This window comes from Motacilla alba, chromosome Z, assembly GCF_015832195.1.
Source record: "Motacilla alba alba isolate MOTALB_02 chromosome Z, Motacilla_alba_V1.0_pri, whole genome shotgun sequence".
In the NCBI taxonomy this organism is placed as follows: Eukaryota; Metazoa; Chordata; class Aves; order Passeriformes; family Motacillidae; genus Motacilla; species Motacilla alba.
This window is the reverse complement of record NC_052046.1, coordinates 32,941,685-32,965,993: the sequence shown is the minus strand read 5'-3', so window position 1 is coordinate 32,965,993 and position 24,309 is coordinate 32,941,685. Positions and strand designations below refer to the sequence as shown.

Genomic DNA, 24,309 nt, shown 5'->3' with positions numbered 1-24,309 from the left:
GCACTAAGTGATCACAGGCACAATGTCATAGGTCTACTCAAACAGTTTGTTTTTCAACAAATTTATCCTTGATCAAAAAAAACCCAAGAAAACAAATACTTTTTTTGCTTAAAACTAGGGAAAACAAAACCATATATCAAAATCATATATCAAAATAAGCCACATTTCACTTTATTAACACTCATAATATGTATTTACAGGAAAAATGTTTTCAGGAACAGACTTATAGTCTTCAATTTATTGAGAACCAAAGGAAAGATAGAAAGAAAATTCATCAGATGAAGACAATGAAAAATAATCACTTTTTTTGTAAAGTAGTAGGAACTGATAAATACGGATAAATTATTCAGTATCTGTTACTTTTAGGACCTAAAATGCTCGTGCTCTAGCAGTTATTAACACCTCTCGCATATTCTAGTCCTACAATAATTAAAGTCTCTCTCCAAAGAGATTTCAGGAAAATTTGGGACAGGCTGCTGACTTTGGTTCCATCAGATGACTTCTGGAGAAGAAACAACTAACATGGACTACTTAAATGATTACATGGCCTACAAAAGGAAGGGTTAGCATGCTGAAGAGTACTGACTCTACAGCTAATCCTAGCCCCATCACTTGATATTAATTAAATAAGCTGGCCTTCCCAGTATCTCTTCACAGTAGAGGAGTAGGAGTGAGTGAAAACAACACATTGCCTCTGTAATAATGACATTAGACAGGAAGGCAAATATACTGAGGTGTAAAACAAAGGTGTTTTGTTAGGTATCTGCATATCTGAATGTCGTACACTCCTTCCCACTGTGCTCTCCAGAACTGTACCACCATCAAGGCATGCACAGAATCCCTTCTAGATCCTCAGCCATGCTTCAGGCTGGTTGTCCAAAGTCTCCCTAGATTCTCTGGAGTTGAGAAACCACAAACGCTTGGCATTTCCCATCCTCTGCCTCTTACCTGTGCAGTCCATACTACCACAACTCTCCTCACAGAAAAATATTCCAGCTTCATGAAGCTCTAAGTCGGGACTAGGACGATATGCACCCAGAATGGCACCAGCACCATCCTGTGACTGGTGAACTGGGTCAGACACAGCTGGCATGCCCTGTACTTGTGACTTATGCCAGTGTGAAAAGGCCTGCCAGCCATCACGGCTTCTTTTGAATAATCTCGTGCTTAAAGAAACCCTTGCTAGCAGCTGTGCTGACCAGGCTATGGATTGAGTTTGAGCTTTTGTTCTCTTCAATCAGATTAACTTATGTGGTCCCCTCTCCCACTGGAAAAATACAATGTTGCTGACATGTCCTTGGAGGCAGGCCATGACTGTAGTTTGATGACCTTTAACACAGGAACTTTGCTATGAACTCCCTTCTGCTGCCTATTCTAAATTATAATTCTTGAAGAAAAATATGGCGTGCATGTCTAATGCCTGAAGAAACAATGGATGGACTGACTCTCTTAGAAAAGGATTCAATAACAGGTTTTCCTTGTAAAAGTATTACTCTTGTAATTCTTCCAAGACCAGTGCTTACATGGATTATCTCGTGTGTAAGTAACGGTAAAATAAATTAAAGCTTCCAGGACACCGCCAAGTAAGCATTTAAATTTCTTGATGATTTTTTTTTTCTTAACACAGTTGGGTAAGATAGTCTGGCACCCCTTCAGCCTCAATATTCCCTCACGTTTGAAGGTTGTTTATGGATTACAAAAAAAAAGATCATCTGCATTACATATGAACTTTGTTTGGCATTCATCTAAGAAAATTTGGCAGCATTTTATATATCACCTTTTCAAATTTCATGGGTGGCTGACTGAAGCTGGTGTTTCTTAAGTGGTAGAGCTTCCGTTCTGCTTTGAAAAGAATCTAGATAAAGTGTGCCAGATCTGTTTCTGGCAGTAGATAGCATAGCTCATAAAAACTGAAAAAACCCCAAAACTTCACTGGCTTTAGTTTATATAAATATCTTTAGAGATGAAGACAAAATCAGGTTAATCAAGTGAAGATATGAATTTAAGTTCACATGCAACTTTCTCTTCCAAACTTTTTCTTCCCAGTAGCAAGCACTCTTTTCTCTAATCCAGTTCTGATCTGACTCACATTCTCTATTCTTTAGTGCTGGGTTTACAGCAAACTTGCTAACATCAGCAATCTGTATATCCAGAAGGATCCTATCTCGCACCAGTAACATCTGTTTAGTAAGAAAGTGCAGAAAAAAGGAGATCTTTGCTCAGCATGAAAACAAGGGTGTCTCTGTGCCTATGGAAACAGCAGGAGAAAAGGTAGACTCCCAGCTCCATAGCCATCCAAACCTGCCTCCTCTCCTTCCCTACCCCAACAATAAAATCATGCTTGGACAGAAGCAGTTAGCAGTAGAAATATGCCACAATAATTGTATGGCATTGAATGAGACAATCACACACAGCAAAGAATGGTTTTCTCAGGGGTTATATTTTGTTTGCTGTCTCTTAAGAATGGTAAAAAGCATTAGCAAAAAATCACTGACATTTGGTGTCCATGCCAATTTCTGGGGAGTTGGAACTGGATGATCTCTACGGTCCCAACCCAAACTAGTCTGTGATTCATGTGATTCCATGACTTGTCTTAAATGTCTGTCAAAGAAACTGTGGGATAAAATGGTCCATCTGCCAAAGAGATTAGAGAAGAATAACTGATCACTATTTCTTTCACAGTAGATCCTGGAGAAGATCCCTTGAAGATAGGTTATTGCAATATCTACTTAGGAAAAAACAGACATTGTGGGAAGAGAATGTAGCGTAACTAAGTGGCATATATGTTCCTCCAGATATTAGCAAAGCACTAGAATGCTGTACTTCAGTGCTCTCTCATTTTTATATTAATAGACAAGTTGGATGTGAAACAGGATTGATTTACAATTAGCTCAGCTGGCTAGAGCATGGTACTAATAACAGCAAGCTTATGGGATCAAGCCCCATATGGGCCATTTATTTAAGAGTTGGACTAGATGATCCTTGTGGGTGCCTTCCAAATCAGAATATTCTGTGAATCTACAACTTACTTTTGTATGTAGCTTTCAGCTAAAGTGGCTAAAGCTATACAGATGATGTTCAAGTTTCACCATACTGCACTGCCAATACAACAAATTCTTAAATTGCAAAATGTTGTTGCTCTTCTGAATGTATCCTATGAGTCCTCTAGATGACAGCTAATCTCTGTAGACATTCTTAGGATTTACTGGTTGACCTAATATGTCAGCTAATCTTCTTCTTGCCATTATTCAAACCTTAAAAAAACCCAAACAACCAAAAAAACAATCAATCAATCAAACAAACACACAACTTCAGAGGGGAAAATGCTGAAAAATTATACAGGTTAAGTTAGAAAAGATCTTGCTATACTTCAACTAATTCACAACACCTGTAATTAAAAGCTACAAAATGACACACATATTTTTATTCAAATTCTTGAACAAGCATCTAAGTAAACTGTTTGAAGAAGTAAAAGTCATACCTGGCCATAGCAACCTGCATAATGAATAAGGCTTGGGTGGTCTTTTGAGCAACTGAGTTCTGCAATAGCTTCTGTTTCGCTCACCATCCACCGAACACACTCCAGCTGACCATTCTAACAAGTAAAAAAAAAAAGTATTAATTACAGCTGTTTCCATTCTAAACACATCTACTAGAGAGCAAAAAGCTTACCAGAATTATTAAATATTTCCAGTTTGTTTAAGAATTTAAAGAATAACCCAATAACACCTTTTGTCTTTTTCTGCAGAAAGACAGAAAACAAAGAAAAAGAAAAAGAAAGGCTGGCTTATTTAACAATTGTTTCCTTTACTTCCAATAATACTTGAGCATTCTTTGTCATTCAGAGAAAAGAGTGTGAATGTGCTGGAGCTCTTCCTGTAAGTGAGGGTGCCCCAGCACAAGTATTTCTAATTATGACCTCTATAACTGGACTTGTCCTGGGTCATTGCAAAGTTCTGTAAGAGTCTTAAGTCATCTGGCTTAATTAAATCTTGTGGCTCTTGATTCTTAGTTCCAGAGTGGTTTTCAACACTATACAATGATATTTATTTTTCTTGCTCTTCCTTTATACCACTGTGACTCCCATAATGTTGTACAATGTGGGGTGTGCACCTCTCTTCCACAAAAGCGGCAAGTATTAGAATTTACTGGCTTACAAACACATTATATACCTACCTTGACTAAACAAGAAAGTAAAATTGTAAAAATTTTCTGAGACTTTAAACTGGCAGACTGTAAATATACAGTTTGGTACAGGCCAAGATTTCAGAGCATTTCATTAGTACAACTAGGATCAGTTTAATATTCTAATCATATGGCTTGGCCCAGAAAAATAAGAAACCCCAACCCTGCCACCAGCACTATGGCCCTAGGTCATTGAAATGATGCCTCAAATATGCAAAACTGCAGGTAGGAATCCACCAGCTTCCAAACCCTTCCCAGGAAGCAAGTAACAATAAAGCCCTCAAAGAAACAGAAACTCTTGTATTATGTTTCACCCCTTCCCTTCTTTGTCCTTAAGGTATTTAGAGGATAAAAGGAATGACATTTAACCATTCACTCTCACTAAAGAACCAGAACCACTATGGTTAAATCATCAACTGCTTTAGACAACCCGGAATTTTCACCTCAAGGTGCTTTTATGCTTTGTAAACTTGTTCTCACACTTGTCTTACAAGATTATACCAGTATTTGTAAAAAAACAAGAAACTGTTATGCTCCCTAACGAAACAACTGAATCCAAGTTAAAAAGCTGCTTGAAATATAACAAATAGTCTTTAGATTCAGTAGACTGATTTAAAAATTAATGCATATGCACTGACAACAATGTAAAAATTGTCATTGTTATACAGTGGATATTACATCTTGTGTAATAATCCATTTTACTTTGCTTATATAGTACCAGCCAACAGGGTTTTTTTCCCATACTTATAAAGCTTGAAAAATAACATCCTGCTTGATGCATTTCTTACTGCCATCACAGGAGGAAACTAAACCACCTTTATGTCACCTTACAGTAGAGAAAGGGCCCGTTACCTTTATTGCTAACCCAGCTGGAGTTAGCTGCTCAATGTTTCGTTCATTCAAACAGTCTTCACCCATCAAAGAAGTGAGATGCTGCAGGCACTCTGCATGTCCCTTTGATGCTGCTACATGCAACAGATTGTTGTCATATTCATCATGGATCTTATCCAGATTATCTGCTGCTAAATGTGGCTGTTAAAAAAAGCCTATGTTAGTTACAACTAAGGATAAAAAGATACATTTATCCTCACAGCCCCAAACACAAGCCGAACACAAGGAGGTTTCCCAATAGGCACGTTCTTTTACAAGTCAAAATCCAGAGCTTTTCACTTCACTATTAGTAGAAACAGGGTACTATTAGCATAAGGACAGAAGCTGGATGTTCAGTGGCTTGATTAATTGTGAGCTTTCTCTCCTTCTCATGCAATTGTCATGCAACAGTGCAAGATCTTAAGTGCCTTTAAGCCTTTGCATGAGTCTAATCAACAAGGTAACTGCAAAAATACCCACATATTAATAATCTCTGTCTATTTTGAGTTTTCTCTCCTTTTAAATTATTGGCATTATATTGTTAAGTAATTGAAGAGAAAATATTCATGACTTCTAAAAGACATTCCTGATTAATTTTGCTCATCACAAAAGTGGTAGCTTATGCTAAGCACCGTTTAAAATGTAGTTAAAGCACATGATAGAAGACTTTTGTGTCTTGTGGACAGCTTGTTTCCATGAAAAAAACTGTTAAGATATTTACTCAAAGTTCAACACCACTATGATGTAATACATTATTTCTTCCCAATACTAATTTAAAGACAAAACAATTGGATTGAGAAACACCTAAAGAAAAATAGAAGATTGAAGACAGAGTCAAGAAGTAGCAATAACAAAGTTCCTAGAGCTATGTAGTCTCGCCAGAGTATTGTTCCATGAGTGTACTTCATGAAGAGGTTTCCAGTAGTTTGCAAAAAATACATATTTTCTTACCTAGGATGTCCTCTTTTATCCCCCCAATTTCTATTTCAGACAAATTTAATTTGCTTTTATTTTTTAATGAGTAATCTAATATTCTCTTCTGCCTCTGTCTAGTTTTGAATATCTTCCTTTGTCCTTGTTTCTATGTTAATGGCATGCCTTTGTGCTTGAGCTAGACTGCTAAACAGAGAAGCTAAACAAAAATCTAACAAAAACAGTTTTTATACATACATTGTGCCTTCACCAGCTGTTCCATGTGGAGATCACATGCTCTGCATCATTGTGCTAACTTGCAGCCAGTTACTTTGGAAACCATCATTGACAGTGCCTGATCACAGTGCTAGAATTTGCTAAAAAAACCTTCATATGGGTCAGAGGCCAACAAGGCTTTACAGAAAGCTCCTCCCTGAGAATGCTGCCGCAACAAGACAGCATAAACACTCCTGAATAATAATCAGAATACAACAGAAGCCTCTCTGTTCCCATCATCAACCCCTACATAACAACAGTGGTAAACCAGCAATAATTGAGCAAAGTGACCCACAAATGTGAAAGGCAAAACTCAGTCAGGATTTAAATTTCATATTTAAGGGATCCTATTAGTTAAAATGTCTGCCTTCTTTATAATTTCAGTGTACTGCATAAAACAGCAATCTTGGCCATGTATATATAAACCTATTATCTTGGTTTTGCTACATATTTTGTTTAAATATTAATACTTTCCATTTAGAAGCCCATAAGCTTAATTTCTAAGGAGTCTACAAGATAAAAAGGGAAGTGGTTCAAAATATGAGCATCAGCTTAGCTAGCCTAATAAACCACATCATAGATGACTTTAATTCTATGTTTCTTATGAAAAAGATGATACTTACCAGTAAAGATATTTGGCCTTCCTTTACAATGTTTAAGATGCTCTTAATTTTTTTCACCTCTTCACTCCTCTCCTCTGGGCCCCCTGCACTGCTCCAGTTCATGCTCAGCTCCTCTAGCTGCTTGCTTTCTGCCACTGCCGTCTGCAGGTGGAAAGTCCTCCGATGGCAGTTCGGCATAGTCTTCTCAGCTTTGTGAGCAAGAGGATCAGCAAGCGTCCTGCTGAAGAAGCCCTTGCCTTGGGCTTCAGATTCATGGGCTGAGCTACACTTAACTAAAGGTTGGGAAAGCTCTAATTCTTCTGCTGAATGCTTGTGCTGATCAAGGACAATGGGCTGCGTTTTTCTCAGCTGAGCGCCTTTCACAGGAGACAGCACACAGAACTGCGTCCCGCCAGCAGGCGAGCTCTCTGTGCTTCCCGCAGGACAGGTCTTGACACTTAGACCATTCACAGTTGAACACACACTTAAAAGTTTTTTCTCAGGAGCTACCTTTGTAAAAGGAACATGTTGCTGACTTGATTTAATATAAGGCACATCCAAAATTTCATCCATATCCAGGTCATAGTGCTCCAGCTCCCCAAGCAGAACAGCAGGCTCGGTGCTTTTGCTTTTAAGACTCTCTCCTTCTCCTGGACTCTGGTCATCATTTGGAGGTGCAGACTGAGAATCACTGCCTTTCTGGTATTCTCCCTTCTGGTTCTTCTGGTCATCACTTTCATTGTCCTCAGAGCTTTCTGGCTGGTGCTTTAATGGAGAAACCCTCTTCACTGGTCTGAATTTATTGCATACATCTGCAATTCCTGTTGGTTTCTGTGCATTTCCAAGAAGAGTTGAGACCCCACAGTTCCAGCTGCTGCTGGAAACTAGAGAAATAAAGGAATTTGATTTAGCAGTGAGTGCTACCTGACATGTGACATGATAGCATGCTTAAAAAATACACCTGGCCAAACAATGGAAACAAGAATTATATGATAACATGCCAGATTCATATCTAAACAGGTTTAATGGCATCTCTATCAAAACTGAAGAATTTTACATTCCCTAAAAGAAACTTTCTTCAAGGATGTATAATGTAATAATTACAAATAATTAGTTCAATCAAGTTCTAACCAAGAATACAAGTTGTCCATCAGCCACCAATGTGCGCTTGTGCCCAAGAAGACCAATGGCATTCTGGGGTGCATCAGGAAAAGTATTGCCAGCACTGATGTAGAGGTGTTCCTCACCCTTTACTTAGCCCAGATGAGGCCACATCTGGAGTGCTGTGTCCAGTTCCAGGCTCCTAAGTACAAGAGAGACATGGAATTCCTGAACTGGGTCCAGCAGAGGGCTGTTACTAGTAAGAGACAGGACCATCTATCTTAGCAGGAAAGGCTGAGGAGCTGTGCCTGTTCAGCCTTGAGAAGAGATAACTGGGGCAGGACCTCATCAATGTCTCTGAGTATCTGAAGGGAGGGTTTCATGAGGAGGGACCAGGCTCTGCTTAGTGGTGCCCAGCAATAGCAGGAGAGGCAATGGGCAGACACTGATAAACAGGAAGTGCCACCCAAACACAAAGAACTCCTTTACTGTGCAGGTGACTGAGTACTGGAACAGGTTACCCAGAGACGTTCTGAAATCTCCTTCACTGTAGATGTTCAAGAACTACCTGGACACAATCCTATGCCATGTGCTCTGGGATGGCCCTGCTTGAGCAGGGAGATTGGAGCACACAACCTGCTGTGGTCCCTTCCAACCTGACCCATTTGACCCATTCCATGAGTAATAGCTTAGTGGCATTTACAGGGGTCTTATCCAACTCTGTTTGTTTGTACTCTGCTCTGCATTGAGAGGCATCATAAGAGCAGGATGATCTTCTGAGAGGGCAAAAAAAGAGTTAGCCAAAGCTTTTTAGTGGATTTGTTTTAGCACCAGTAACAACAACTCAATTTTAAGGCCTGTTTCCTCTGGAAGATGTATTTTTCTTATAAGAACTAGAAATTCATTAACATCAACTGAGAGCTGGGACTGTTCAGCTTGGGGAAGGAAAGAGTTAGGAGGAATCTCATCATTAAGAGTTAACAAGGCTCTTCTCCATGACAAGATAAGAGGCAAACAGCACCAAGTGAAATATAAGAAATTCTATCTGAGCACAAGAAAACACTTTATAAATTGTGTGGCTGGTCAAACACTGGTATAGTTGCCCAGAGACTTTTCGAAATCTCCATCATTAGAGATAGAATTCAACTGGACACAGACCTGGCTTAACCTGCTCTAGCCAACCTAAACAATTGTGTGATTCTCTAATCTAAAAATTAAGCCTACTTATTGAGGTGTGATGCTCCTTCTGAACTTCTCCTCTCTATGTTGCGCTTCTCTGTCAAACTTTCCATCCATTATATGTATAACCTGTGTACACTGACACCCACATTCACACCTACAACTCTGGAGCTTCCAGACAATTATTTCAGTGCACTGCAGGATAGTTTGACCAGTGAAACTGACTTGAGAGAAGGGAAGGAGCTCAAGTCAACTGAACTCTTAATCCTACTGAACTTGAACTCAATCCTACTGAATTTGTACTCTTTCAGAAATAGTCCCATCTGGTAATATTGATGGTCTTCAAAATAAGTGAAATTCTGGCAAATAGTTTTCTTTCTCTTGTTATTTTCAGTTGAGGGACAGCACTAAAACCACAAAAGCATTTAGGCAGTTACTATTACCCTTTCAATGTACACTAAGAGTTAATGCAGTTTAAAAGTCAAGAATACTGTTTAAACAAAGCAGATTTATAACTTCTGCTAACTGCATATCAGTGGGATCTAATTTGTGGTCAAAACACACAATTTGCCATGAACACCTTCCTAAGGAAACAGATATATACACTTTCAGTGCAACATTAATATCTGTAGCAAAAGATTAGAATGGCTTAGTAGTTATGGATGTCTGAAAATTACATTAATACTTTTGGAAGTGCTTAAGAAAACATTTCTGAAGAAGAAATAAAAATAATAATAATCAAAAGGCATGTAACTTAGTGGGCCAATACAAAGAACACACTGTACTGACTTATTTATGTTTTGTATAAGATTCTAGGTTCAAAGGCCTACACTTTTATGTTGGTTTTATTTACATGTGAAATTTTTTCCAAGTGATACAGGGAAATGGATACCATATGTTTCCCAGCTGTTTTATTCTGACAGGAACTATTAAGCAGTCAGTATGGAAATGAATTCTGTCTGAGTTTTATGAAAACACTGCTTTCAACACAGGGGTCTAGACAGAGGAAAAGGCATCAACATTTTGTCTGTCGTCACTTTATTTAAGTTTACATTTATTTTGTTGCTTCACTTTCTCCACTTTTTAACTTTAATAACATGCATTTACATAAACCACTGGTGACCAAACTGTAAAATCAGGCACTGAGAAGAAGCAATGATGTTTGTTACAAACATGCCTCGGATAATTGTGAAGTCATGTACTTCACCTTTCTTTCATTAAAGTTAAAGCAGAGTAAGGTACTTCCATTTTTCTTTTTTTTATTCCCCCAACATCTCCTTACATACACAGCGTTTCCAGGGAAAGAGAACCAGACTAGAACAACAAAACCAGTTAATAATATTTTCACTGACTTAAAAACATCCTCTTTACTTAACTGAGATGATGAATTTCCACTGTTTTTAATAAAGGATTAGAACATAGCATTTAACCATATAGCTGAAGGGACAAAAGAAAGTCAGACTAGCAGACACAGTATTTCTTTGTACCATTTACTCCTTGAGAGCTGCATCAGTCCTTAGGCAGTTAGAGCATGATTTCCCTCTCCATGACACTGCACCATAGCCTGGAGTGGACCAGGACATAGCTTTCATTCTGCTTTCAGTTGCTTGTTCCCCGAAGAAGCAAAAGCAAATGTTGTCTATAGCTCCCAAAGCACCAGCACAATAGGAGTTATGCTGAGTAGTCTTAAACAGCTGCTCCAGAGGAAAAGCCTCTTGCTCATCTCTCTATACTTATGAACTCAGACAGGGGCCATTAAAAGTCTGGGTCAAATAAATACTGTTTGATTATTTTATAAACAACAGTAAAAGATGGCCTGAGTTTAAGGCAGGGGGCTAGAACATGAAGCAGATAGCTTGATTCCAGAATCTGACATATAATACTGGTATACTCCTAAAAGGTGGTGAACATTTTTTTCCCCAACTATGTGTCAAAATTATTTCCCAAACTTTTACTCATTAATATAAGAGACTTGGATAATTCTACTATTGCATTACTGAGGCAAAAAGAGCAAGGAACATAAAAATCACAGACTTCTTTCACACTGGTAAAGAAGTGTTAGCTGCCTGATAGACCTGAGGTGTCAAAGTATTTCTGTGGCACAAAAAAAACTTTATCTAACAAAAACCTGCAAGGGCCAAATTTGCAGATGTAATTCCTCACCATATATTGTGTTTTATGTTTTTTTGGAGGAAGACAAAATGCAAATGAGTCCAGAGGCCTGTAGGCTTCTTTATAGGCTTTCTTACATATTTATTTACTTAGAGATGTCCTAGAACTACTGGGGGCAAATAAGCAGAAAAGGGGGCAACTAGGAAGCAACTTATCTTCAATTTAATCCCCACCTGATTCTATTTTCAGGAATCAAAATTGATCCTTATAACACATTTCCATTTGGAAGCATATGTTGACTTCAGAGTATTTTTCAATCATCTCTATGTCCAGAGCATGGTGAGAGGTGGCGTTTTACCTGGTATACAAGCATCTGTAGAACTACAGTGTAACTGAGTTTTCTGCAGTCATCAAGATAACCTCATGCACAGATGAAATTTTACACTTGTGACAGGCAGTTTCTGTGATACTTACAGTCTAATGCCAAACATCAAAATGCCTCTAAATTCTCATGAGTATAATGAAAATATCAGTATCTTGTTTTACTTTAAGAAAGTTTGTGAATAGCATTGACAACTGCCCATATTTTTTTTAATGCAGTATTTCAACATATTGCTCATATAATATTAGGAGGGGACCTGCAGCAAATCTACACAAAGTTTCATATTTGGAGTTTTACTGTCATCTGAAAGAAATGCCTGAGCTTCTTCCTTGTGATATGCCTTCAGCAGCGACTTGAATCAAATAAGACCTGCATTAATTCCAGGTCCAGATAAAGCACTGTGATTCTGACTTTGTATACAGGTGCTGAGATGTTGACTACACTAGGGAAACGTTCCAAAAACTCATGTTTGTTATCACCAGTGTATTGCCAACACTTACAGAAGTATATGGGCTCCATGTGACAGAGGAAGGGGTGTCTCTTATAAATCAGTGGATCATCAGAGCCAGATCTGAGTATCTATTTATTCCTTTATTAATATCACAAAATTCATATTTAATTCAATTCATTTTGACTGAAGGTGGCACTGTTTTACAGTTTTAATATATCAATAACCTGTACCAGGAATACATACTGGAGTTCTTTAACATATAAAACTCTTATAGCATGAGAACCTCAATTAAAGAACAACCCTGCACAGATAAAAATGGAGAGGGTTTACTCCCATTTAAGTGGAATTTCAAGTCACTCTAAAGAAGAAAGGAAGAGTCCATAGGGTAAATAATAATTAATGTTTTTAAATAACAGTGCGTATTTTCCAGGTAATTCAAACATTTTGTGTCTCCGTGAATGAATATTTTTTCTTATCTTGGCTTGAGGAAGAATAATAAAAAAGCTGTCATTCTCAAATAGATAATAAAGGAAAGGCAAAGAAAATGTTGAAATTAATAAATTTGGTTTACTCTTGTATAGAGTGATCTATGGATGTAAAAGGAAGATAGCAAGCAAAGTTCTAAAGAAAAACCAGAAGAGATGATTCTGGCATAAAATGTGTGAAAAAAGAAGTGGTAGGATGCAAAAATTAAGTAGGAAAAAAACTTATATGTAGCTACCACAATTGGTTTTTTACTAAGAAAATTCTTCAGTATTCTACCACAGAATGAGCCAATCAGTACTTTACTGTTTCAGACATATTTACCTGGGAGATATCTGGAGAGTATGGTCTCAAATACACAATATAGTATATAGGATATAGAATACAAGTCTGTGGAATTGATGGTTTTTAACACTGCTTCCAAATCAAATTTTACCTCATTTTCTCATACAACTAAAAACTACCAAATGCTTGAGACAGAAATTGAGACTGAATTTTTCTGCTCATTGATTTATTTTTCTCAATTATGAAACTAATATTTTGAATAATTTTTCAAATGGCAGTTTCTTTGGGAATGAATAAAGCTGTGCAGAAGAATAACTGCTGGACATTAAAAGTGAATTTGTTTTTACCAATCAGTGAATAAAGATCTAGAGTAGTATATTGCCTTCATTTGAAACAGCCATTTAATGACAACTGAAAGCTGTCACAGATGACAGAATATACTTCAACAATGACATGGTTCAGTGAAGCTTGTTGAATACTGTTGTCTTGAACCATTTGTTCAAGTGTCCTTAGAAAATTTGCCCAAAAAGAATGCAACCAATTTCATGCTCAATAACAAAAGCGAAAAGGACTGATTTCTGTTTCAGTTCATCAATCTATATTAAACAATGCTGGAAATCAACGGGCACTCTGGCTAACACTTCATTTCAGGAAAAATGTGCTAGCTTGGTCCATTTCTAAACCACACTCTTTAATTTTCTATTTTTGAAGATAAAAAAAATTACAGAATCACAGAATATTCTGAGTTGGAAGGGATCCACCTGAATCATTGAGTCCAGTTCTTAAGTGAACGGCCAATACAGGGCTTAAACCCACATTCTTGGAGTTAATTAGCACCTTGCTCTAAACAGCTGAGATAAAGTCCACCTTAGTGGTTATTATGCTACCTAAAGATCATTATCTTGATGCATGATTGTAGAAAAAACAATTACCCTTAATCATACCTTATTGTGGATAAACCATGATTTTGCCTGCAATTTTTTGCCAATACCACATCTCTTTCCCCTGGTAATCTGGGGATACTGACACACATATACTTTGGCTCCAAGAATCCGTTGGAACTTTCCTGAGTCAGAATCTCCTAAATCCAAGAAGGACTCAGAGAAGTCATAAGGGACTTGGATGCAGGACTTGAAGGAATACTAGGGAAGTTTGCAGATGATACAAAATTAGGAGGAGCTGAACACTCTCTCTGAAGACAGAGAGGCCCAGCAGAAAGACCTCGACAAACCAGAGGCCTGGGCAATCATCAACTGTATGAAGCTTAAGAAGGGAAAAGTGATGCATTCTGCTCCTCAGATGGGATAACCCTGCATGAATGGACGGACTGGGGAATGAGAGGCTGGAGAGCAGAGCCATGGAAAGGGACCTGTGGGGCCTGGAAAATGGAAAGTTGAACATGAGCCAGCAGTGCCCTGGAAGCCAGGAGGGCCCCTGAGTCCTGGGGGCATCAGGGACAGCATCGCCAGCCAGGCAAGGGAGGGGATTGTCCTGATCTGCTCTGGGGCGGCCTCGAGTGCTGGGGGCAGCTTTGGGTGCCACAACATGAAAAAGACATTGAGCTGTTAGAGAGTGTCCAAAGGAGGCCACGAGGATGGTGAAGGGCCTTGGGGTGAAGCCGTGTGAGGAGTGGCTGAGGTCACTTGGTATTGTGACCTGGAGGTAATGTTGGTAATGTTGGTAATGTTCACTTGGTAATGTTCAGCCTGGAGGAGACTGAGGGGAGACCTCATTCCAGTTCTGCATTTTCCTTGTGAGGGGAAGCAGAGAGACAGGCACTGATCTCTTCTCTATGGTGACCAGTGACAGGATTCAGGAGAATGGCATGAAACTCTATCAGGGGAGGTTTAGGTTTGATATCAGGAAAGGTTCTTCACCCAGAGGGTGGCTGGGCACTGGAACAGGCTCCCCATAGAAGTGGTCACAGCACTAACCCAACGGAGTTCAAGAACAGTTTAGGCAATGCTCTCAGGCACGTGGGGTGACTCTTGGGGTGTCCTGTGCAGGGCCAGGGGCTGGACTTTGATGATCCTTGTGGGTACCTTCCAACTCAGAATATTCTGTGATTCTTTGATTCTGAGTCAGGACAGAGACTGTCCTGAGCTGCTTCATGGCTGTCATGCACATCTTGCAAAAGAGCGAAGCAGGAACAGGACCTTCCCAACAATACACTCCACCTGCCAGTGCTTTCCAATAAAGGGAGGTGATGGTGGGGTTTCTAATACCTCCCCTTCCAAAAGAACAAGTAATCTGAGCGAAAGTTACAGGCCATCAGAAATAGTTAAAAAAACACAAAAATTCTGCTGAAGGAATTATGTGAAATGCTAGAGAAGACACACTGACTTCTAAACACCAAATGATTGGAGTAATTTGAAAATAATATAACCAAATACTTTCATATGTTACTAACTTATTATTCAATGTTTACATGAAAGGGGGAAAGAAAATCGGAAAGACAGGGCTATTTGCCAAACTTATCTGCAAACAATGAATAGTAACACTTCCATGTTATCAGCCATACAGTTAAAAACTGTAATTTCATAAAAAGAAACTGGTCTGGTTTATACCTGTTCCAACAATCCTGCTGGTGAAAACAGTTGCCTATATACATATGTATATATGTATATGTATATATATAGTTAATTTTTCAAGTATAAATTTGAATCTTGCTTTCTCCACAATTTTGTCTTAATTGTATTGGTGAACCAAATACTTTCCTGAGACAAAGATGACAGACAATTGCTTTTTAGAATATGACATGTCTTATCTACGGTCAACATTTGCTTAAATTTTAGTTCTTCTGAAAAAAGAATTATTGGATAGCTACTTTCATAGTCCTCTCTGTTTTAAAGGAGAAATGCAACCTCTAACTAAGCAGGAGTCAGTATGAAGTAAAAAGCTGTATCAGCACTTTGTAAAACCTCTGAGTGTTTTTTATTTGTCACTACTTGAATTAATAGTGTAATGGAGATATAAATTAGTATGCATGCTTCATGCTATAGTATGAAAGATTTACTATATAATCCATTTTCATAAAAAATATCACACATCATCAATACTTTGGCAACATTATTTTAACCATCTACCATACAGGGAAGGCAAAAGACTGTGTCAAAAGCAACTGTGTAAAGTTATCAAATGGAGCCTTATATAATGTTAACTAATCCAGCTCTTTTTCAAGATATTTGAGATACTGAAGTCTGTACAGACATGTAAAGTGATACACTCCTGTACGGCACTGTATTATTTACTCAGAAAATAAACAGAGTAAAAATAAAAATATTTCAGTACTATCTTGTATTCACCAAAATAAGTAGTAGGTAGCAAGAAAACTCACCTTTGAGTACTGTTTCCACTTTGCCAATACTACTATCAGCGCAAAAGACCTCTTTTTTACTCAAGACTTTTAAACAATCTGCAATTAACTTCTACTGGCGGACTCCCCAGAGCTACTACTGTCTTCCAGCAATCCCTGTATTTGCTTCTGTCAACCCCCTTTTAAGGGAATAGATGAGTACTGATGTAATTAAAATTATAATTAAAAAATGTCCATCTGCAGAGGCAACCACGGAACAAGAGAGATACACAGTATGCTGTCAGCATCACAAAATCTAAAGAAAGAGCTCATAACCAGTATTTCATCCTTACTATTGGACTACATTTCACTTTATGACTACTACCTTAATTTTAAATGGAGAAAGAAGAATGGGAGGAGGAATATGGGAGAGAATGGTGGGAGCATGTGGGGGGCAATGAGGGATTAAATGCTATGGAGAATGGCAGGGAATAAGGATGAGCAGAATGGGGAAGAAGTGGGTGAAAATGAGGAAAGAAGGAGAGAAGGAGGCATGAGAGAAGGAGGAATGATAGAAGAGTGGGAGAAGAATAGTGCAGAGCAATGGTGTGAAAATAGGAAAAGGGGGAGAATGGGAGTAAGAATGGGTAAGAAAGGAAGACAGGAAGGAAGTAGGAAGGAAATGTAAGAAAGAGGGAAGATGGCAGGATGGAAGGGATGAGGAAGGGGGGAAGAACCAGGAGGAAGGAAGGAAGAAGACAGAAGAAAAGGGATAGAGATGAGACAGGGGAAGGATAAAAGGGTGTAAAGGGGTAGGATGGGAAGAGGGGAGTATGCAAGGGAGGATGGAAGGGAGGATGGGGTAGGAGAAGGGGAGACTGGGGTAGAAGGAGATAGGGCAATTCGAGGGGGGTACATCAGGAATCTTCACCCATTACACTTCTGCCCTGCTCTTGCTTGCAACAAGTAATACTGTGTGTGCAATCACTGCTGTGCCCTGTGTAGGCAAGTAAGTATTGTGAAAGTAATATGCAAGTAAGTATTGTAAGGAGAGCTTTGCTTCTCTTTACTGCCAAGGACAGTGGCATGTGGTGACCTGGTCTCTAATAACTCTGTAAGACGAAGTAGTAATGAGTAAGTTTCCACTTAAGTTAAGCACAGTAGAAATTTTAAAAAGTCTGAAAGGAAATATAGAAATAAAAGTTGCTGAAGTAGAGCATGGTTCTTAAGTCCTTGTATCATCCCATCAATTTCAGATCTCCTGTTTCTATTATAAAAGTACTTGATGAAACAACATTATCAAAAGTTCAATAAAAAGATCAAAAAAGCACAATAAACTTTTCATAGCTCAACAAAAATGCTTCTCTTAACCAATTCATTTCTCCTCTATCAGGAAGAGAAAAATAAAAGTGGATTTATCTGATTTACAGAGTGAAAAACAATGCTGAATGTTTTGTCAGGGGGCAGGGGGAAGGTCTCCAGCTGTTTCTCATCTATATGCCATGATTCTTCATTTAGTTTACACTATTAAACTAAAAAACTCTGCTTTAATCTTAACTATTACAGTATGCCTTAGAGTAGATTCTATCATGTAGCATCCTTGATACAGTTTCAGACCCTGGCAAAACATCATCCCTCAGACTGGTCGTGGCCATATGGGTAGTAAATGTATCCAACATTTTTTCATTGGCGCCTACATTATTACGTCTTGTCACCAATGGTTTCTCTGGTTTTCAAGTAAATTGTTGCACATACTGTGGTTTGGAGCTGCTGAGATGAAGCCCTACATTTATCTGTATACAGCCAAATCCTTTTTTGGAACTTTCTTTCCTTCTAATGAACTAACATCTGTTGAAAAAAGAGAAACTCATGTTTCCAGAACACTGTACATAAATGAGAAAAAACAAAACAACAGGACACTGCCAAGAAGTTATTGTTGCCAAATTTTACATGATTAAAACAAAGCCTAGAATATTATGGGTGGACAAAAATGGGCATCATACCTGATCTGTCTTCATTTTGTGAATCACACCTTCTACATAATTCTGGGATGGTCTTGAGAGAAGTTACAGAATACTGTAAATAAAAGGAGAAAAAATGTAAAGAGGTAATAATTAAAAAAGACAAAAAGTAAGATTTTCAAGAGGTTCAAGCGTCATTGACACTAACTAAATCTACAGACTAAGGCTGCTTCTGGCAGTCTGATGGTCTTAGGTTGCATGAGAAAAGCAAATGGCACCTGCTTTTGTCTCCCACATATGAAACAGACTTTCAAAGCCAGAGCAAAGCACCTCCTAACCTCAGATTTCTCCTTCCTGCAGGTCACCCTTACTCAAGGCACAAACACAATGTGAGATACATCGGAGGTCAGACCACATGCAGGCTTCAAGGGTCTCACTTTGCCTACCTGTGCACCTTTATGGTGTTACACTGCAACAATTACCATGCTTAACAATTACAATTCAAGCTGTCACAAACCAATATGTAAAAGGGATGCAGAATATCTGCAGTGCAGAGATTTTATTCCGGAGAAGGGGGTGTGTACACAAACATATCAGACAACAGGCTTATTTCTCTAACCTGGGCTTTATTAAAGCAAACTTGTACTATTATTTTGATGTAAATAAAATATTTACGGAATAATACACATCTAATATGAATCAGCATGTTATTCTCCAGATTAACCATTCAAAAATGAAAAAAAAAAAAACAGAGGTGCCATAGGTATTTCACTAAACAGAATTTTTTAGTTTATAAACCTGTGGAATACCTCTAGAAAAACATAGGATCCAGGGTTATAAAACCATACATTCTGATATGCAGTTGCTTTATAGCAAGTCTTTCTTAATCAAATGCTTAAATGTTACAGGAATCTCCACTTAAGCAAATGAAAATCATTATGTTTGTGAAAGAAATATCAATTACTTTGCTTATATAAAAAAAACCCCTATAAAAACAGTATTTTGGAAACTTAAATAGAAAAAAAAATTTAGGATTAGCACAACTGAAATTTTTCTAAGAAAACACCATATGTTTTCAAAGAAACAGATATTTTTAGTTGGTGTGGTGTTGACCAATGAAGCAAAACAACTACATATAAAACCATACAAACTTTCCACACACAAAAAAAAGAAATGGTGATACATTGTCTTCGGTTTTGCTGACAGTTTGTCATTCGGTGTTTGACATGTTTCTAAAGCACAGCTGGCAATCTCCTTCAAAATAATCTAAATTCAAGCTCATGTTGCCAGTTGCAGAGTAATGTACTCTTCTGGTGCAAGTTTAAGACTGTTACTCAAATGACTGCAGTTACTTCATTAAGCCTAGAAAACCTCCCAGGCCCTACTTTTTCTCTTGCCAACCTAATTCAGGGATGTATTGAGAAACCTCAACCACAAGAAGAAACCCTTGTAAGTATTCACAGGATCAACACTGAACTTACTAATTAAAATATGTAGCAGCACTTCAGAACTACCCCGTGATTCCAATCCCTATTAAATAAGGGTTTGTCTATAAGGCTGTGACTGCTTTAGGATATGACAGCCTACAGCAAAAAAGAACAGAGCTGAGACAGGGAGAAGGATGCTACTAAAGACAAATTAATACATGGACAAACACCATGTGCTGTGCTTCACTCTAGTTATTGTTTAATAAAGCCTGAGCTGTTAAGCCATACATCTTGCTATTTCAGCACAAAGACTTAGAATGCAATGTTGAACTGGTCTAGTAAGATTCTTAAAAGAATCCAAGGAGCATGTCTCTAAGGAATATGGTAGCTTCATAAGACCAGCTGTTGCAGTTTAAACTATTACACAGTTTGTAATTCAATTAGAAAGAGGCCTTTTGTATTCTATTGCTATGTATTTTGTCAGGCAACTTCAAACACAGAAAGCCATCTTTCTTTTTGTCTTTTTCCTGCTCTTTCTTGGAAAACCAGATTTTTTTTCTGTTTCAACATTGCTCTAAAATGTATTCAGTTAGTCATCCCACCACCAAAAATCTATTGAATGTTTATAAATTTGTTATGCATTTTAATAATATTGGTTTGATTTCAGTAGCAGATTTCCTCCCACTTACCTCTGTTCTCAAAAATACTTCTGCAAATTTACATTTCTGCCTACTGTATTTTGTGGTTAAAATGTAAAGAACCAGCTTTTGGTCCATGAAAAAAATAAAATTACTTTTTCAAGTGGACCTTTCCCAACCATAAAAACAATCCATTCCCACTAGAACTGATTTCTCACATATCTAGCCCCAGATCTAACAATCAGTAATGCTTTCTTCAACTGTAAATTTCAAGGTTACATAGGACATCAAAAAAAGTTGAGATTGCAACTCTTCCTTGGACCAGAATTTAAGACTTAATGCTAATTCAACTGCATTTAAAATTAATTACTTCCAAGTCTTCATTCAATAATTTCAAAATTTTTTTGCATGCGAAATTAAACACCACTACTCACGTTTCACCATTGGAGTAACCACTCCAGCCAGAGCTGAGGGCCATGCCCAAGGACACAACAGACAATGTAAGAGCTGAGCACAGTGTTACTTCCTTAGTCAATGCTTACTGTGATCTTTGGTATTTAATTAAAGTCTCTTGTTGTTGATGGTGACATTCAGTAACAAACTAAGAGCTTGTTCCTAAGATAACACATGCAATGGAATTTTTGATTATTGTTTGAGGTCTGGGTTCCTTTTCTGCATTTAAGGCCTGCCGAAATAGTGAATTCTAGTAAGCTCCTAAAGAACTTTGTAAGATGGAAGAGCAGTATCAACAAGATAGCAGACAAGAAGCAGTAGCAGGTATCCCATGCAAATGCAAGATATTCACAGATATTTTTCCAACAGACACTACTAATTCAGAGAAAAACGGGACTTCTCTTATAATACAATACATTTGTTCATTATGTAGCACTGCACTACAGAATCTGAATTAATGCCAATGTTAACCTTTCAAATTTCACACAGTTTTCAAGTTTTAATGAATGAATTTTAAACAAAACACATGAGAAAAAATATCTTTAATAGTGCTATTCTCGTCTGTGCCACTTGTCCACCACTTGCACATGCACTTATGTTCTAGAAGTATCAGAAAGAAGAAATAACTGATCATGAGTAGTAGCAGAGAAATATTACAGAAGATAGTAAAAACCCCAAATAAATTAAGAAACAAAAGTTACTTTTCAACATTCTGCTGCATCCTAAATGGAGTCAAAATGCAAAGTTGTATGCATAGTGTGACTCTCAGACCACATTGTCATAACCATGACTCCCCCAAAGCATGAAGGACCACATCCAACTGTTTGCAGTATCAGAACTCAAATAATTTACCACCAACAATGACTCCGTCCTGATCCTAAATGCACAGCTCTTTGTTTTCATTTTGGTACTGAACACAGACACCTTCCTCCATTACAGCAGTTTTTTTCCAAGTGTCCAAGTAAATAGTCTCATTTCAGTTGATTTGTGATAGTGGGGAAAAAAGTGTTTCATTGATACTAAAAACCTATTAAATTAGTGATTTGCAATGCATTTTCTTAATAATTTATTAAGTGTACAATGTCATCACATTTCTGAGACATTTATTTGGAAATAGCAAGATCCATTGAGAAAAAGTAAAGTAATAATACTTGGCCTCATGTTGTAGGAAGATTAGTGTCAATTTAAGCAGCTTCCAAACAAAAAACAGAGAAGGAAAGAGATTAGACTGGTATGGTGCATGTGGGAAATATCACCTCCTCAAACTAAATGTCTTTCTTACAGCTGTGATGAACATCTTTGGAGCACCAGTTACGTTATTTGTGCTATGTGTTGTGCATTTTATAGAGGCAATATGTTATTCTTCACTTTAGCTTAAAAGCTAAAAGGGGACCTATATAGACACTACTATATAGTAGCTTAAAAGGGGACCTATATAGACACTACTAACACTGTTAGGAGTACAAAATGTCTGTCTGAAACCAACACTTCCTATGAACAACCCAGTGGACATCTGCATTTTGCTTCATTTTGGAATGGGAGACAGGAAGAAAAAATAGATATAAGAGAGAGCTTCAGCTGGATAGTAAATAAATCAATGCTGCAGCTAATGATTGTGACTGCACAGCAACGAAGGACTCCACACACTGAGCCCAGCAGGACTGGTGGCTGGGTAGGCAAAGTCTGGCTGTGTGTGAGCCTGAGAGGTGACCCAGCTCTTCTGTGGCCAAGGAAGGGTGCAGCAGGCTCAGGAGGGGCCCTCTGTTGAGTAAATGGGAGGCTTGCAGCTTGGGCATACTCCTGACCACACAAAGACTTGTCTTCCCTGCCAGGCAAGGACTCAGAAGAAGTTTTTAAAGCTGTTCCAAAATTCCTGATGATTCAACAGCTGTTTACTTAGATTCAAACTCAATTGCTGCACTTGCCATTTCACAAACCTTTAAATCAGGTGCAGTCTTACACTGGCACCATTGAGCCTGGCTTTCATTCATACAGAGCTAAGAGAATGATCAGAGTGATGAGAGAACGATCAGAATGATCAGAATGATCAATTAGAGATTGAGTGTTATCTATACACTCAATCTCTAACAGTTTACAAGAATCTTAACATGAGGAACTCTGGTTATGATGAGGTTATCTAGTACTATTTCTGTAAACTAAAAAATAAAATTGTTTCAATTTCCTCCAATTGCCAGTGCAATATAAATCCTGCATTCCAACCAAACGGTTAGGAAACCTTCAGGTAACCATACCAACAGCATAAAACTTCAGAGCACGAATAAATTAATTGTCAAAATCAGGAGAAATAGCAAAAGGTGAAAGCATAAAACATACATTTGATAATGTATCTATTATTTAGTGCAACCTAAAGGCCTTTTTTCCCTCTTTCTTTTCTGTGAGCAGTTATTACTGAAGAAATAAATGAAAATATTCAGTTGGGTTGCTTAATGTTACTGCGCACAGAATATTACTTTAGTTTAATGTAAACAAGAGCCCCAGAAATCTGTTCTGCTGTCTGAACTACAGTCAAATACACTATACCCTTTAGATCAGGAATGGAACCATCTTAGTGTATAAAATAAACATCATATTTACATTCCAGAACCCTGATGGAGTTGGTGGATGTAGCTGCTAAGCCACTCTCAATGATATTTTAACAGTCATAGCAGTCAGTCTCCAATGACTGGATAAAAGTGATATCACATTCTCCCTTAAAAAGGATGAAAAGAAAGCCCCCAGGAACTACTAGTAGGTCAGCCATGCCTCAGTGCCCCATAAGAGCATGGAACAAATCCTCCTGGAAGTTATGCTGACATGTATGGATGGTAGAGAGGTGATTAGAGACAGCCAGCATGGCTTCACAAAGGGAAAATTGTGCCTGACTAAGATAGCGGCCTCCTACAATGGAGTGAGAGAGCTACAGAGAGAGCCTCAGCTTCTGTAATGCCTTTGGCACACTGTATCCAAGTACAACCTCCTTGCCTCTAATTTGGAGAGATATGGGTTTGACAGATAGATGGACAAGGAATTGGCCATGTCCAATGAGTTACAATCAGCAGCTCAGTCTCCAAGTGAAACTCAACAATGAGTGGTGTCCCTCAAAGATGCATACTACAACCAATAGCATTAAATATCTTTGTCAAGGCCATGGATGACGGGATCGGGTACAAGTTTTCACACAACACCAAGCTGAGAGGTTGATTTGCTGGAGGGATAGAATGCCATCCAGAGGAATCTTAGGACAGGTTGTGATGTGGGCCCATGAACATCATAAAGTTCAACAAGGTGAAGATCCAGTGTTCATGTGTCAGAGCAATGCCCAGTATCCATACAGACTCGGATATTGAGAGCATCCCTGCAGAGAAGGACTTGGCATACTGGAGGATGAACAATTTGACATAAACTGGCAATGCTCCCTTGCAGACCAGAAGGACAGTCATATCCTGGCCAGTAGAGTAAGGGAGGCAATCCTCCCATGGACTTCATTCTTGGGAGAATCCACCTGGGAGTACTGTCTCCACTGGGACAAAAATGACATGGACATGTTCAGTGCATCCAGAAAAAGATCATGAAAATAGCTAGGTGCCTAGGCCACCTCGTCTGTGAAGTAAGGCTGAGAGAGAGTTTGGATTCTTCATCCTGGAGAACAGGTGGCTGCAGGGAGACTTTCTTACAGCCTTCCAATATACACAGGAGG

At 38.2% G+C, this 24,309-nt stretch overlaps 1 protein-coding gene across 5 annotated transcripts in view; it reads right to left on the bottom strand.

Annotated features, from left to right (window-relative positions):
* Positions 1-24,309, bottom strand: part of LOC119695508 (synuclein alpha interacting protein) — an 88,506-nt gene that overhangs the window by 24,471 nt on the left and 39,726 nt on the right. For all 5 annotated transcript variants that reach the window (XM_038124172.1, XM_038124171.1, XM_038124173.1 and 2 more), the window contains 4 exons: positions 18,137-18,209; positions 6,867-7,729; positions 5,038-5,217; positions 3,482-3,595 (listed from right to left, as the gene is read on the bottom strand). In XM_038124172.1, the coding sequence (XP_037980100.1) occupies positions 3,482-3,595; positions 5,038-5,217; positions 6,867-7,729; positions 18,137-18,209 (1,230 nt within the window). The remainder of the gene's footprint in view (positions 1-3,481; positions 3,596-5,037; positions 5,218-6,866; positions 7,730-18,136; positions 18,210-24,309) is intronic.